At 37.6% G+C, this 18,128-nt stretch overlaps 1 protein-coding gene across 1 annotated transcript in view; it reads left to right on the forward strand.

The window, feature by feature from the left end:
* NTRK3 (neurotrophic receptor tyrosine kinase 3) overlaps nucleotides 1–11,686 on the forward strand; it is a 700,933-nt gene extending 689,247 nt beyond the window's left edge. The window contains exon 19 of the mRNA XM_088452662.1: nucleotides 11,501–11,686. Coding sequence (XP_088308788.1) covers nucleotides 11,501–11,686 — 186 coding nt within the window. The remainder of the gene's footprint in view (nucleotides 1–11,500) is intronic.
* Nucleotides 11,687–18,128: the final 6,442 nt, after the last annotated feature.

Here is an 18,128-nt window from a genome sequence, read left to right on the forward strand (position 1 = left end):
CTCATAACTATTACTGAGTAAGATATAATAATAACCATGACTAGTAAGGGGAGGTATAGTTGCTATACTGGCAAACAATATGAAATATGATGTTTACTATGCAAGTACAGTATTTTTAATAACTTTATTTAGGTTTACAAACGCACCAAAATTAACAATTATAGACATTAATGATAAAGCAATTTTAATACAGATCACTGCATAGCATTGTCACCATTTGGGTATCTCTACAACCTGGTGAGAGAGAGGTTTCTAAACAAAAACACTTTATATATCACCAGTGCCTTAATCCAATTAAGAAGTTTGATAAAGTACAATTCTTATATTAAGAAAGATCTCAAGTGCTTATTTGATATTAGGGCAGCCTTGAGCTGGCTGGTTTGTGTGACAATATATTATTATATATTACTATCAGCATCATGAAACTTTTGTTAAAGAGTTTTCTTTCTTGGTGGTTTGACGTTCAGTTCATATAAATAATTCTTGATACAAAAAATCCTTTTGGGTATTCCCTTCTCAGTTATCCAATGGATTAATTATAATGATTTTTATTTACATTTTAAAATATGTAGGGATAGATTCAATTATATTAATATTTGTTTACCTATTGAGAATTTATATATTGTGGCAGAGTGAATGACTTACCACATAACTTCAAAATAGATTCAAGTTTCATTACTTGCAGAATGCAGGGTGGATCTGCAGTTAGACAAGACAAACAGAGGATGAACTAATCAACTTTATATAGGGAAGTAGGGAACTGAGCCACAGGGAAATGAAACATGGGTTTCACCCATCCAATTAGGTTAGATCTGGGGTTGAGATTGGCAGTGCTAATACCTGTGAGTAGGGTGATCGATATTGGAACAGCTGGCTGATGTGATAGTCAGTGGGAATATGTTAGATTATTATTATTATTATTATTATTATTATACTTTATTTATTTGGTGCCACAAGTGCTCTGCAGCGTCTTACAAAGTAAACAAACAAATAATTTGACAACTGAATTACAGTACAAAATAGGACAAGGACATGGATAATATACATTGATACAAAATAGGACAAGGACATGGATAATATACATTGATACATAAGTGACCATAACACCTAGATATGCAACAGAGCGTAAGCAACCAAGTATTAGGTGCCCTGGTGGGGGGTAAGAAGTAGGTGAAAGTAAGTAAGGAGAAGCACAAGAGGGTAGAGGCCCTGCTCGTAAGAGCTTACATTCTAAAGGGGAGGGGCAGATAAACAGGTATGACACAGATGGGGTAAACTGAGGAAGGAGCATGTTGAAGCAAGTTAGGATGGGAGCTGGAAGGCTTTGATGAAGTAGTGGGTCTTGAGAGCCCGTTTGAAGGATTGTATTACTATAGGGATCGTCGAGAGCAAATTGTTTTGCTTACAGTATATTAAAGTTGTCTTCCTTTCTTCCAATTAGCAATTGGTAAAACAAAGTTTAATTGTGAGTGTCATCTTGAAGATCTCAAAATTAAATTGTATTGACACAGATTTGGTTTAAGAAGATAAATAAGCAGCCTAAAAGTTATCTGTTTTTATCTACTGATAAGCCAAAGACTGAAATAATATATACAGTAATAACAATTGGTGACCTCTTTGGGCGCTAAACTTAAAGAACACAAATAAAGAATATTATAAATAACTTGTATTGATGGTGGATGTGGTTCTTTTTCAATGAGATAACATGCATAGTGTAACTTTGTACAAATATATGTAAAATAGACAATCACTAACTTTATTGTCACTGTACACTCCAAATGAGAGATCCCATTGGCAATCTCCTAACTTTCAATTGACTTTCAAACAGCATGGGATATAAATCTTTATCCTAGAGAATAATTCCTTCATCAGACAATGTATGGATCACACTGGGTCTTGGTGGGAAAATTGCATGGTACTCCTGATTAGAATACCCTCAGCTGGAACCCTGAAGGAGAATGATGAAAGAATACAATGGGGAACTAAAACTAGCACCAAGGCATTGGCAAAGACCCAGAGCAGGGGCATGGAGTTTACTCCACCAGTGGTCTTCACCAGGGAATCCTGCAAGGGAATATGGGCTAGCACTAGGGAAATAAGTGATGACTATGGAATATTGGCCTTGAACCAATGACTGGAGGATATCAGACTTGCACCGATGACTGAAGGATATTGGACATGCACTGAAGACTGAAGGTTAGCATACTTTTACCGATGATTGAAAAATATCAGACTTGCACCGATAGCTGAAGAATATTGGACTTGCACCGATGGCTGAGGAATATCAGATTTGTACTGATGGCTGAGGAATATCAGTCTTGCAGCGATGGCTGAAGCATATCGGACTTGCACTGATAACTGAGGAATATCAGACTTGCACAGATAGATGAGGAATATCAGATATGCACCGATGGCTGTGGCTAAGGAGCCAAGTCTTAGTTAACACCAGAGGAATGGCTAACAATTACTAAGCAGCAGTCAGGATTTGCTGGAACCATCTGTAAATATAGAGGAGTACAGCTACAAAGCTCACATGAAGAGCTGTGTGACTTATGGCACTGACAACCCAGGTCCCATGGGTAGATCTAGATTGGCTGGAAGTGTCAGCTGAGTATCTGGCTGGACAGGATTGGCCTGGACTCGATCACCTCACTCTGGGCAAGTTGGCACCGTCTATGTTGCTGGGGTTGGGTATGGCTTGCCGGCACTTGGGATCCAGGCAGTCAGAATCCTGACAGGGTTAACATACCAACACTTTTCGGTCGGTATGCTTAACCCTTCCCAACTTCCTACCCTAACCCTCCCTTCCTGGTGCCTAACCCTAACCTCCCTCCTAGTGCCTGAACCTAACCCCCCTTCCTGCACTCTAAACCTAACTGTCCCCCCTTATTGCCTTACCCTAACTCCCTCTCTAGTGCCTAACCCTAACCCCACACTCTAACCTCCCCCTAGCCCTTGATTCTTACCTTCGGGGATGCCAACGGTCAGTATTCTGGAGCCAGGATTCCGACTGCTGTTGGGAATCTGGCACTGGTATTTAGACATCATCGACACCCTGTCAGCCAAGATGCTGACTACAACCCATGTTGCTGGCCTGGTGGGAACAATGCCATGAGGGACACCAGCACTGCACCCTGAATCCTGTAAAGTGCACACCTGTGCAGCAACATTGGTATTCGCGGAATCTGCCGTGGAGACCACAATAGTTGCGTGAGTCATGCGCCACCTGGCTGTCAGAGCATGCCGGCGGGTGACCAGTGGCAGGACAGCTAAAAAACAGGGACTGGTTTGGGAACATTACCCGGAATTGTGACACAGGGTATAGATAAAATCTGGAAGTCCTTATCTACTGCTAAAAAAATCAGATACAATACTTGAAATGGTATTGTCCTTAAGCGTAAGTTTATAGAAAGTCTCTCTTAGTGTGGTAAGCACTTATAATAATCTTCTGCAAGATAATGTCCAGAAGATCTGCAGTCTATGGAGTTTCTTCTGAATGTATGTATAAACAAAAATACAGTAAACAGGTAATTACATGTGACCAAATAAAAATAAAAGAATACAGTATGTACACGTCCGAATTATCTTAATAATACAATGATTTCTGATTAAAAAACATATAAACTAAAAACAATTTAATATAAGTTAATAAAGGAGGTGGACCTGAGGAGGGAAGGGTTGGATTCGAGTAGCCAGAGCACAGTAAAGGTGTGCTCAAAACTCCTTATGCTCTATGTAAGAGGGAAAGCAGCCTCATATATGCCTCCTAGGGAGCGTATCTATTGCTGCTTCCTCTGTGATGCAAGAATCATTATAATGATGATGATGATGACTATCAGGACGGACCTTGCATGACCTATTAAAAAAAATAATGAATGAATTAATGAAATAAATATAGCAGGGAAACTTGCAGTGTGGGGTACAGCTGCTACAGTACTAACCAGCCCTAGGTTGGTCAGCTCAGGGCTGTATTCCCTAGACAGATTGGACTCCGAATAAGATAATGACCTCCATGCTGATAGCACTAGTACTTTTCAACTCCCCTGGTCCATGCTCCATGCTAATAGCACTAGTACGTTTCAACTCCCCCGGTCTCACTTGTGGTTCATTTCAAATTTTTTAGACACTAGTAGGCGCTTCCTTTTTTCATTTCATCATAATTCACTTTGGGTACCAATCCCCATCACTATTTGGGAGCAGCCACTTAATTATTATTTAAGGTGTGTCAAATTTAAAGAAAGAGATATTCTTTCCTTTACATGTTGTATTTAATTATATGAGTGTCATATCACAATAAGTGCGCCTCAACATTCCATGCACTATTTTATATATATATATATATATATATATAGTAGATAAATACACACACATAAAATTCAGACTAGATGGATCATGGGCTTATTGTCTGCTATTAAATTTGATGTAGATAGATTATAAATAGACAGATAGGTAGGTAGAACTTTACCAGTGGGACATACTGGCAGTTTGAGATTTATCACCTTAGTAAGCTGTTCATATGACTGGCCAACATCATAAAAAGCCTTTTTGATGTCAATCAGCTTTGGTATAAAGGTCACTGCTTGATATTGAAGGTAAGTTAATCTTATTTTAACCTAAATGATAGATATAGTAGATAGATAGATAGATAGATAGATGTGAGAGTGTGAGAGAGAGTGAGAATTTATTTGCTCATAGAACAAGCTGCATATTTTTAAACTTGGGAAATTACTGTATTTCCAGACTGCCTAAACATTAAATTAGTCCTGTCAGCACAGTCAACTGACAGCCTTAGTTTACAGACCACAGAACAAACAAGAGCAATGTCTTTTTTGATTACATCTATGGCCTGCTTCTTGACCAGAGGACAGCATCATCTACACATAAGCACTTTTTGTCAAAGCAAGCAGGAGCTGACTTTTAAAATGCACAACAGTCATTGCCATTAATTGCTCAAAATGTGGGAAAGGTAACTAAAAAAATGCATTCACTATTATAAAGGACACTGATAGCAAAGATCACCTAACAGATTTGAAGCGATAGAAGCACTCTCATAAGATAATATAACCATGTGAAAATTAAATGTAAAAGAATTTTACTTATTTACTTTAAATTATATTTATTTTACTGAACTCTTCAATGTATTTTTCTTAAACATATAGTAGTGGGAGCTTGTATAACGAGCCAATCTGAGTGACCACATTGTTAGAGAACACCTTTTACAGCCACTTTTACAATATATTACCACCCTTACAAACATTCATATCAATGGAGAGTGTACTGGCCAAGCTATTGAGACCAATGCTGACAATTCCTATATACTGTAAAAGGGCATAAAACATAACAGGTTCAAGGTCAAGTGCTTTAATTGTCACAAAGTGGGACTTTAGGCCTCACAATGTAAAGTGAGTGAACCAAGTGATTTTTTTAGCATAAAAGACATATAGTAGAGCTATATAGAGCACTGAGAAATAAAAATGAAAATCCCAAATGCTTGAGCTTAAATAAATATTTAATATATCAAAACCTATAAATGAACATGTGTAGAAAAAGAAACATACAATTATACATATGCATAAACTAAAACTTCTGATAAAAGACTTAATAATATACAAGTTAAATAATGTACAATGTGAAACCAACTTAGGCCCGTATTCAATTAGCCGTGAAAAGTCCCGGACTTTTTGCCTGTTGTACTTTCCGCTGCCTTCGCCTATTTGGGACACGAATTTGCGGCATGCGCGTTCCCGCGTTTCGCCCTATTCAATTACAGAACAGGTGAAAATGCAAATTGGCAACTGCATAACAGACGGAAAGTACTGAATAGAATGGGGGAATCAGTCTGTATCCCAAAATAAGATGCTCTGACACTGGAAATCATTACAGATGTTTACTATTACCCCTAATAAATGTACTTTGTGTCCTTAAGTTGTGTTAAAAACTTTCTAAAAGCTTTTTTGTAAAAGTGGTGAAGAATGATAGAAAACAGTATTCTTTGGTAAAAATAAATATTCCATTAAAATTTGGTGTACTTGAAAATAGGTGCTAGCATATTAGTGTGTCTCTAAAGTGCACTTTTACAAAGAAGTGAAAAATACACCTGCTGCATGCACCTACAATCCTAAAAACACCTGGCCCATCCAAACAACCCCCCAAGAAACCTATTTTGCTAGTGTTATCCTTGCCCCCCCACTTTTTTCATTCTTGCCCCAAGAATTACATGTCTTTTTTGGGGGTTCTGAGGTAATTATTTTGTTTTTGCCTGATTTGTCCTTCGGGGGGGGGGGGGGTGCAAAGGGTTCAGAATGAATTCACGACGTTTGCATCCCAAAATAGAGATTTAGCACTTTTTTCCGCCTGCCAACCGCCTGCTACAGTGCATTGAGTTTCCACGTATGCTAAAACGTCCTGGAATTTAACTTAGAGATAACACACAAACATGAAAAGCGGCAATAGGCAAAACTTTTTCGCAGATTACGGCTTTTCGTGTCTAATTGAATCTGCCATAAACTGCCAATTAAAAGCAAATGGATACATGTGCGTAAATGTTCTAACAAATAATGGTATAATCCACTTTTCAATACAGTATGTACAAATACAATGTCTTTAAGAGAAACATACATATCAAAAATATGCTTTGTTAAGAGGTAACAAGCCACAAGGAGTTCATTGATATCATATATGCAATGTATCTAGCCCATAGTTAACCATTATGAAAGTGGGAATAAGAAGTACAGTACTTGTTGGGAAGGTTACTATAGCTAGCTCTACCTTAATCAGGGAACAGTAGATGATACAACAGTAATAACAGACAACTTAGGATCTGCACTTGGCTGTGAAGAATGTGAGGAACAAGCTGCGTGGATGTCACAGGACTCCAGATGATAAACACACTGTAAGTTTGCTGCTGCTGTCGCGTTGATGAACGTTGATGGAACCGGATATTAATTGAATTCACCAGCTTGGATGTTAACAGGAGGTCGGTCCATACAGCCCAAAAGTCACACTATACAGTTGCAACGGCAGCTTTAAATGTAGCTGACAGTCATCCCAAAGATTGCTGGTATATGTACTCAGGAGCCATGAGGCACTTCAGCTGTAAAGAAAGTTGTTTGAAGTCACTAAAGTCTTGTGAGCCTGTAAGTGTCAGTAGAAAAGGAGATGAAGGAGTCTATTTACTAAGCAGTGTTAGGAGAGAGTGAAAAGTGATAAGAAAGTGATAAGGTGTCAGCCAATCAGCTCCCAACTGTCATCTCACAGGCTGTGTTTGAAAAATGACAGTTGGGAGCTGATTGGCTGGCACCTTATCACTTTCTCATCACTTTTCACTCTGTCTCCTAACACTGCTTAGTAAATAGACCACAAAGTCCTAAATGACATGAAAGTCAGGACAATTTTTGTGTGCTTGAGAATGAAATGTAAAACAGTTGTCACAGACATAGAAGATGTACTATTTGTGCCAGATCAAGGAACCAATCTGATGGACATCAGTGTACTTGAGAAGAAGTGATACAAGGTTCAATTTGTAGAGGGACAGTGTGTTGTGGGGATGCGGTCATAATCTTAACACCTGTCAGAATCTCGGTGTCGGCAGCCCGACCACCAGAATCCTGAGGTAAGTAGCGGGGTTAGGTGTAGGGTTAGTGTTAGAGTTAGGGTTAGGCACTAGGGGGAGGGTTAGGTTTAGGCACTAAGGGGGGAGGGCTAGGTTTAGGAGGTTAGATTCATGCATTGGGGAGGGAGAGCTAGGATATTTACTGACAGGTGTCTGACTGCTGTGATCCCGAGCGCCGGCATCCCATACCCAACCCTGTGTTGTGTATAATAAAAGAGGGACTGTAATTACAATGGCAACCCAGTGCCAACAACTGTATATCCTAGACACTGGCTGTTAGGTCTTGAACACTTCATGAACATACATTGAAAAAGGCATTTTTTGCCCAGTATTACCTTGCTGCACTCCTACAGTATATATGACTTGTATGCATCTTCACCATTTCCTAGTGATAATTTTCTTTTGAGAGGTACAGATGTGTCCTCGCTCATCTTTGCTGCCTATGTGGCAAACATGCACATGCATCACGGCATGCATCGTGCGTACACCACAATATGCCAGGCCATAGCAGCATACACACCATGCTATCCTATGGATTGCAGGAGCAAAAAGATGTATGTGCCAATATGCATGCCACGGCAAATTGTAGTGGTGGCAATGATGAGCAAAGAGATACATCTGTACGCATACAGTGTGGGTAAGGATCATTATGTGGCGTGGCAAGAGTTCTAATACTACAAAATATTTACCCCTATGGGGCAACCCCGATATTCCACATATTGCTATACAACTCAACCTATACCATTTGGAAGTATAAGGGCAAAGCAGCAAGAGGAGACATTTTGACCCTGACAGAGCGCTCTACAGTTTCTGACAACGACGAGATAAATTAAATGTACTTAATTCCCAATTTTTCTTACATCTCCATTCCCAACACTATGCCCTCAGTAAATTGGCACCCTACATAGTTTTACAACCCTCAGTGTCAATGCCCTTTTGCTCTATTCTTTCCTTTGCCCTAATACATTTTGGATCAGATACATGTAAAGTATATTGATCTCTTGCCTTCCTATTGAAAAGGGAGAAATTAATTTTCATAAAAGTGCCAACTCCTTTCAGACTCTCTGCCTTCTGCTCAAGAAGAGGCTATCCTGAAAGTCCTCAAATTTTCTGATCGGTATCTGCAATGACTGTTGTGAACTATAGTTCAGCCATAGCCCACCTCCTCCTGGATTGGTGGTCGCACCCTTGGCCTTTTAATGATTATTGCTGCATTATAATTGGTCTTCAGTGCCCAACCAGTCCCAATTTATTCTTGATCCAGTCATTCTCCATCCCAATTTAATTTAAGTCCCATTGGATTTACTAGTGGAATGTGCAGTGAATGCCTGTTCATCTTTGTTTTGCTATTATGGTTGATTTCCCAAACCCAGTACAGGTGGGCAGCATGGTTGTTGTAAATCTTAGCATTATTGCTGCACAACACTGAGGTCTTGGGTTGGATTCCTACAGTACCAATGCCCTAACTATGTGTAGTTTTTATATTCTTCCCATGCTTACATGGGTTTCTTCTGGGTACGTAGGTTAATTGGCTACTGAAAAAAATGAACCCTAATGTGTTATGTGTATACATGTGGTAGAGAATATAGATTGGAAGCTCCACTGGGGCAGGGACTGGTGTGAATGGTCAAATGTTATCTGTAAAGCATTGCACAATATGTGTGCACTGCATAAATAACTAATAAATTATTATTTTGTAATTTTGTGGGCATACTGTAGTTTCCCTTCCATTCCACATACCCCATCTCCTTCTCTTTCTTATTTCTTAACTTCTTTTCCTCTTTTATAATATAAATCTCTTTATTAACTAGGCCCTTTAAAATAGGTGCTTGCACTTGGGACTTTATTGCCACCATACTCTTCATTCTACTTCCGTCTGTATTTGTTTGTCCTCATTAGAATGAAAAACATTGTTTTGTTTGTTACACCTGTACCTTATTGTGAAAAAAGAACATTTAATAATAAAAATAAAATAAAAGCATGGAATTGTTTTTAAATGTAAACATTTTTAGAGCATAAATCGTAACAGTTGTGCATATATAGTGGAGCAGAAAGCAGTACATTTTCAGATTTAAATACACTGTGTTGTAGCAAAGTTGGTTTTAAGAAAAGGTATAAACTGCATTGGCCTCTGCAAGTATATTGAGACTGATTTGTAATGTTGGTAATTATGGACAGAGAATACCATTCTTCTACAATATGTACAATGATTGTTGTGTGCTAGTGATGAGTGGTGTAGAACAGATTTTGGGTGATGATACAGTCTTGGAGTTATGCTTTAGCTTCATAATTTCAAAGAACATCCATTCTGCATTATAGTTTTAAATTCTGAATTAGTTACATTTGCATTTTATGTATAAATAAAGCTCTAACAATGGCCCTGTCCTGCTCTCTGATGTGGATGAGGTACAATAAAAAAGAATTACAGGAGGATCAAAAATAATAGGGAGTATTCCTTTAGGAATACTTGCAGTAAGGTAAAAATCTGCCTAAAGATATAAAAAAATTCTTTATTAAAATGTGGAATGAGATAAATATTATGCAAAACAGTTTTTAAAAACGTATTTGTACTGTAGGCATGTTAGATGGGGTTGAGTATTGGTTGTCCTGCATGCCAGGATGCAGACTACATCCCGTTAAATGAGAAAGTAGGTGTGATTTTAGGCAGCAGGCAGCTTTTAGAAAAAAATGTTTGTTTGTTGTAGCACCTAAAATGACCGGTAACATTGTTGAATATTGAGTCCACAGTGAAGATGTTCTTAAATAATGAAAGATTTACAGTATATTAAATTAAAATAATGGGTGGCTGATGGGGAGCGGTTTGCAATATATAATTTTGAAGGTCACTTATTAAAGTTTTCTTTTGTAAGACTCTGGTTTATCTGAACCCTGACAAAATAGAAAGTTAGGTTTGGCAAATAAAGTGAGTAAGGAAGGGAGTAAGGACATGAGTAATGACTTGAGGAAAGCTGAAAGTCAAAGAAGCAGCAAAGCAAGTTACAATAGGTACAAGCCAAAAAGATTTAATGAAAGGAGGAAGGAGAGCAGAGCTCTGCATAAAGGTGGGTACGGAAATTGAATGTACTGTAATACATTACTAATGGAACCCAAATAGCTTGAGAGACAGAAGGATATGCCTGGTTGATTTGTACTATCTTATCAGCATTGTTTTATTTTTGGCTATTGGGCACAGAGAGCCCTTCTATTTTATAAAGAAGTTGAATAATCTTTCTTGAGATCCATAAGGATGTTCCAAATAGCATAGAAATGAGAATGTTGAGATTAATTGCACAGAATTTAATAAGTAAAGGCATAAAATAGTAAAGCAGATGGAGTGAAAGTACAATTTTAATAGTGTAAAGGTACAGTAGGTATGCATTGCTATTAATTTTGCACAAATGCACCTACAGTAATTGTCTGCCTGATGCATAAACAACTGTAAGCATCACCTTTGGAATTGTGAACCTGACTGGAAAGGTATATTATGGAAAGAATTAAAACATTACTTCAAACACCATTCTACTGTCACAATGGGACCATTGCATTTATTCATTAGTATTATATATTTTTCTTTTAAAATACTACTTTTTTTAGCTTCTTTATACAGTAATTTAACTGTCTTTAATGCTTTTTATGTCACTTTAGTGTATTTAGAGTCTTGTTTTATTACTCTGTTAAGCACTTCACCAGGGACTATACAGCATATAATATTATGATTAGATGTGACCACTAATAGTTGGCAAAATATATAAATTTTCACATAATTTTAGAATTGACTAATTTCAATTTCCTTGCTCTTTGTTTCATAATGGCGATTATGTTTGACTAAATTATTTTTTAATCTACTAACATCTAACTTATTCTTTTTGTTCCAATTCTCTTATTCAGGTTATCGAGTGCATCACACAAGGACGTGTCCTGGAAAGACCAAGAGTGGCTCCAAAAGAAGTGTATGACATTATGCTGGGATGCTGGCAAAGAGAGCCTCAGCTGAGGTTAAACATCAAAGAAATCTACAAAATCCTTCAAGCCCTAGGAAAGGCTTCACCAATTTATTTGGACATCCTGGGCTAATGGAGACCATTTCTAAATTGTTCTACCCTACTTACCCTCTTTCTCCCTTTACCTGCTTTTTTCCAGAAAATTTCTTCATATGGAAAAAAACAAAAAACAAATAAAAAAAAACTTAAGTGCCTGCAACATATAACAACACAGAAGGAAACCTGTAACAGCAGTTTAATACTTCTACTTCTTCCACTGATATACAGTACAACCAATGAAGAAGACCCTGCTGTTACAGATTTAGTAAAGAATACAATTTATAAATTTGGGAACTTAAGATACCACCAGAAACGTGGCAGTTCTTTTTGCTCCTGATCTACCAGTGTGCAAAACTCAGTACTCAACTACATGCATAAAGACAATCCAGTTCTGACACTCCGCAATGGCATCAAGCCTTAAGATGATGCCATAGTCAATGGAGCATTTAACCTTTGTTGAGTTCACAATGGTGGTTGCAGCAACCAAATGTGTTGTCTCACTGAGACGGGTACAGAAGTTTGATGACCCACATGTATATTAAAAAACAAAAACAAACACCAACAAAACATCAAACTGAGGTGAGAAGAGGAAGAGCAATTCAGCCATTTTTTGTGGAAGCTGTATATTTACCTACTACAATACTTCTAAATTTATGAACAATTTTTATAATTTGTTATCTCCTACATGTATAGGATTTCTGATTTCTGGAAAATAATTTGGTACCTACGGGTAAAACAGTATCTTTGTTTAAGTCAATTCAATATTTTTTTCTTATTATTACTGTTATTTTCTTTATTATTTTTTTTACATTCTTTGAGAAATTGGGATATTTGACCAGTGTTAAGGGAATTAAACAGACATTGTGATTTTTTTTAAAAATGTGATTCTGAGCACCTAGTACCTTTAATCAGTATTAAAAATAATACAAAAAAAACTTTCACACAAGTACGCAAATATAAGAGTACCATTAAGGAAAATGTTCAGTAAGGGATGGATAGTTTTTGTTATTGTCCTTCCTACTTGTCATGTTTTGGATGTCTTTGTTTAATTGTAGTGTGTCTCAGGTCTGAATTACAGTACTTTGGGAAGTCAAATTTCAGTGACTCCCCAGTCGCAGTAAATTCATGATTACATAAGTATCCTGGAAATATGAGGACAGATTTATTTTCATAAATGAAACAATCTAGAGAAATAAACTTAAATATCTTTATTATTATTTCTATAAGCATAGAGGAGGACATTTTAACGAGGGATATATTAATGTCAACATACCATTTCCAGTTTTATTTCCACATAGAAAGGAAATCACAATAAAAGTCAGCAATTTATTTGAGCTACTGTAACACAACATAGCATTTACATAGCCGAGTACAAAAAAGAGACACCAAGAGTTCAGTCTTTGCTATATTACTGTGACATGCTTTGTTTTTGTTTTGTTTTTATATTTTTTCATTGCAATACCATACATGTATCTTATCCATTGACTTAATCAGAGACTAGAATGGAGAACAGACTGACATTGAGAAGGCTACTTAAACCATTAAGCTACAAATTAATGTTGCCACCCATAACCATGCCGAAAAAGTTGTGTAAAGTGGAGCAAATCATTTGTCTTTTACATTGCGGTGAAATGTTTGGTATGGATAAGTCACATTGGATGTTGGATACAATGGCTGAACAAATTGCGGAATACCCTCTGTTAAAAGGATCTTGAAAAAAAAGGATGAGCCAAATTAACAATGCCACCAACCTTCAAATACGGATGTAAAAAAAGAGATTTAATGCTTCCTCTTGTGGGCACAGCAATGAGAGGACACTGGAATTACACACAAAAGTTGTCAATGAAAAAAACTGAGAAATAGTGTCTACAAGTGTGGATATTTGTTTATAAAATGTCATTATGTCTATGTTCTGCCTTGTGTGGCCAAAGTACCCAAAGATGACCTGGTATCTGGTTCTAATGTACAACATCACCATAGATGCCAAAAACGCCAATGAGTACAAAAGGCTGGGAAAAAAAAATATCAGTATTTAATTATTTACAACATCCAGATGACACATTGTGCAAGAAACCAGGCATGTTGGATGTGAAGTGGTCTAACAATACAATAGGATAACTATCAAAAGATATAAAGGGTTTGGAACTGACACCTTCAACATGTGTATTGTGTATATGCTTTGATAAGCTCATGAATCAGTGGGACAATGATAAGAAAGTAAGAGAAGTTGATATATCCAAGCTCAAAGCATTGTGGGAGATGAAACATTTGACCCCAAAGTGAAGATTCCCAAACAAGGGGCAAAGGGCGTTCTGTAAACATTTTGTTGATTGCATAATTACAATGTAATTCTACAAAAGAACAAACTAGGTATACAAATTCAGCATGGATTCTGGTAAAGAAGCAGACACGATAGTATAGGCCTTCAATTACCAGTTACATTTTCTTTATCTGGAATAATGTTGCAATATTATTCCTTTCATCTATATGTGTTGTTAAATCCACAGTTTTTGAAGAATTGTACCGTACTGTTTATATTTAGTTTGATTGTTTTTTTTCTTTTTTCATTGTGGATCTTTTTTTTTTTAAATATATTTTATGTCTGGTTTGAAATCCAATAAGAAAGATATGAAAGAGAACATTATGCTACTTATGTAAATATCCAGTTCCTCTCTATCACGAATGTGTGTGTATGTCTACATATGTATATAATATGTTTTCATTTGAGGTGAATATAAAATGTAATTAGATTTTTCGATTGTATTCACCTGAAATGAAAACACTATGTTACAGTACTTGTGTTGTGAAGGAAATTAGAAATATGTAATATTTTTTGTTTGATTTTTCTTCATTTTGGGCTATGATTGCAGAAGTAAAATTCATCAATAAGTTTAGCTCACAAACTGTTATATCCTATTGTGTAAGATGTATTTATCTCATGGGTTTAATGCTGCAACTGTTTTTGTGTAGATGACAAAACTAAATAGAAAATCGCAGCCTTTGAAGCCGTCTCCTCTAACCACACTAACACATGTCTAATCTACCATGGTGCACTGGGGGATTTTGACCTCTACTATTTCTAAACTGCAGTACACCATTTTTTTTAAATGGTCTCTTCTGTGTAGGGGCCCTGTGGATAGATTTCGGATCATGTTTTCTAGAAAGAAAAAGTTTTCTTCATATACGATTAAAATGGTGGTGGTCCAGTGTTGTTATTGATCTTCTGATTGAATTACCACACTAGTGTACATTGGGAGAATCTAGAGATTAAATATTAGGATTAAAATATCACAAAGGAATCCATTCAAAATTTCACTTGCACATCATAATTTTAATATCGATAACATAAAGTCCATAGTTACTACTGTTCAAAACTGAAGACATAAGATGTCAGATGATAGCAGTTCTAGTTTGGATACTGATATAGAATATTAAAATCCTTCTTCAGTTGTGACTTGATCATGCCACACTTACAATAACACAATTAAAATGTGAAATTTAATGCTGATGGACCTACATTGGAATCAATTATCTTTTAGAGTACAGATAGAGCCCAACTCTCAACAATCTCATCTTCCTAACTAGAAAATGCAAAGTGATTTGCTGTCTGAGGCTCAGTAAGCTGATGCTTTGCTCTTGTTTAACACACAGCTGCTGGGAGGTGACAAATCTCCTTACCATAACCATTAAGGTATCACTACAAGCTGAATCCCAAAGGCTGAAAACAGGTTGGGACTAAAAAAATGGCTCAGATGCATTCCAAACACAGAACAGAAAATAATATGTTTATTTCCTACTGACTGGGTCGAAATGACTGCTGTATTAAGACTTCAGAAGGTCTTTTTCTTCAAGAAATTTTTGCACAGATGACACTGACATCCAAGTTAACCTCTAAGCAGGGAGTTTTTTCAGAGAAACTGATTGTGATGAACGACACAGTACATGTACCAGCACAGTAAATCCCAGTTGAACCCCACCATACCTGTGCCTTGTTCTATTTGTTTGTTTTTTTACCCTTTAGTTTATGTATGTGGAAAGAAAGATGCTAGTTAGCGGGAGGGATATGCAGTTTGCTCTATGACATCAGCAGCATGTACTTGTGACCATTCGCAAACAGACACAGCTGCAGATCTAGGCTGAATGCCAATCTGACAGTAGCTACAGCCTATAACTTGCCTAGAGGAGATGTACAAATGAAGGGGACAGAATATCTGACAAGCAGCAAACACCTCTATGTTTACTGTTTAATTAATTGCTAGAATGAAGCCACTGTAACAGTCTCTACTGATCACATTAATTATTTCCCTTTATTTATATTTATTTACAAGAATTAGCATGTACAGTATTCATCAGTGCACCGATTATCATAAATGGCAAATATTTCTTTGTATCTGAAGCTGTGAAAGTTTGCTAATGCCAAATGAGTTATTAATTTATATACGTTGAATGCAAAAGACTAATAGTACTTTGCACAACCTTTTAAATGACCATCAGTGTTATTGTGCTCACACATAATTCAATCTGGTCATTCAGTATCATTGCCAAAGGAACAAGCAAAGGAACATTGGGTCACACAAGAGGATTGGCAAATTTCCTTGATTGAGGTCTTTAGGTCTGAGATTCACTACATCATAGAATCTGATGTATTTTTTCACATAAAGAAAATACCATTAACAATTGCAAGTTTCATAGCTACAGACATAAAGGTTTTTTGATGCGAATGGGGCCCCGTAACTAAGAATTAGTTTGTATGTTATCTTAACTTGCGATAGAGCTTTGACTTGTTCCTGTGATTCATAGTTACTTCCAAAGTATTCTGTACCAAGGTGCACAGTTCACTACAATAACCCCTACTCCAGTGGTTCTCAAACTCAGTCCTCAGGACCCCACACAGGTCACGTTTTCCAGGTCACCCAGCCGGTGCACAGGTGTATTCATGGTATACGTTTAGGAAGCCGGCGGCCGCAATACCGACCGCCGGCTTCCCGACTCCTCAATCCCGGCTAGGGTTACATGACAGGCATCTGAAATCTAGACGCCTGTCATTACTCCTATGCCAGGAGACCGGCACCCGGCATCCTGATCGAAGGGGTGCCGGGCGCCGTGAGCGGACAGCCGCGGGGGAGAGGGTTATGTTTACGGCTCCTGGGGGGACTTAGGGTTACGCACCTCCCCGGGAGAGTTAGGGCTAGGCTAGGGTAAGGGGGGTTAGGGTTAGGCACCCCCGGGGGGAGGTTAAGGTTCGGCACCCCCCGGGGACTTAAGTTTAGGCAGTGGGGAAGTGGGGGTTAGGTTTAGGCACTTGGGAGGTTAGGGTTAGGCACCCCTAAGGGAGGGTTAGGGTTAGGGGGGTAGGTTAGGTTAGTTAGTACTTACCTGGGGCTGATCGGGATTTCCAGCGCTGTCGGGCTGCCGCTGCCAGGATCTCTTACTCTGTCGGCCTCACGCTGCCGGGATTCGAACTGCCGGCCATGCGGCTGGCGGTATTACATACCGATTCCGTATTCATTATTCACTGACACATTTTAAAAGATCCACAGGTGGAGCTAATTTATTTCACTAGTGATTCTGTGAGGAGACCTGGAAAACATGCACTGTTTGGGGTCCTAAGGACCGAGTTTGAGAACCTGTGCCCTACTCTATAGGAAATTTCTCTGAAGCTGTGATTTCTGGTTGAAAAGCAGTTTGTTTTATAGATAAGAATATGTATTTCCTGCCTGTAAGCATATTAAAGAAAACTGCAGAGGGGTACAATTGTCTACTTACAGAGGGCAATTGTTTTTAGCTAGCTAAATAACAAGAGTATATACAAATGGGGCATATTTGACTGACACTTATGGAGCAATTCCGAACCCCCTTAAGTGAGGAGGATATATGCACTAATTCCACTCACTTCATATTGTTACTGTGTGAGTATGATGCTGTTAAAGAAAAGTAGAACAATTTGCATTTCAATAAACCACTTGATAATGCCATTTGTTCCTATTACATCAGCTCAGCCGACTGTCCATCTATGTTCAGAAATGGCATTTGAAATCCAATATATATGTGTGAATGTAAAGAGATGGACTACTGTTTACTGACCCACCTTCTACTAATATATGATCATCGTTTATGTTACAATACTCTTCAAATTAGTGTACTTCTCATTTGAGTCTCATTAAGTAAATAATGACTCTGCAGCCAAAAGAATGGTTTCTTAATGATCATTAACTAAAACAAAAATATAGAGTCAGCCGCTGGGTGCTTTGCACAGCTAATCCTGAAAAAATACATTATTGACATTTTAATTTAGACGCTATTTAAATAAAGTATAGAATACTGATCAATAAATTGGCATCTACTTGTTCCACGGATAACAGACTTAGTCGCACTGATTACGTGTTGCACTAAGGTGTTGGAAAGCACTAGAACTGAGCTTAATAGCAGACTTCACATCAGTGCTCATATGCAGACAGCAAACATCTGTTAGTGAA

The sequence above is a fragment of the Taudactylus pleione genome, unplaced genomic scaffold (genome assembly GCF_031769625.1).
Source record: "Taudactylus pleione unplaced genomic scaffold, aTauple2 ptg000556l, whole genome shotgun sequence".
NCBI classification, from domain to species: Eukaryota; Metazoa; Chordata; class Amphibia; order Anura; family Myobatrachidae; genus Taudactylus; species Taudactylus pleione.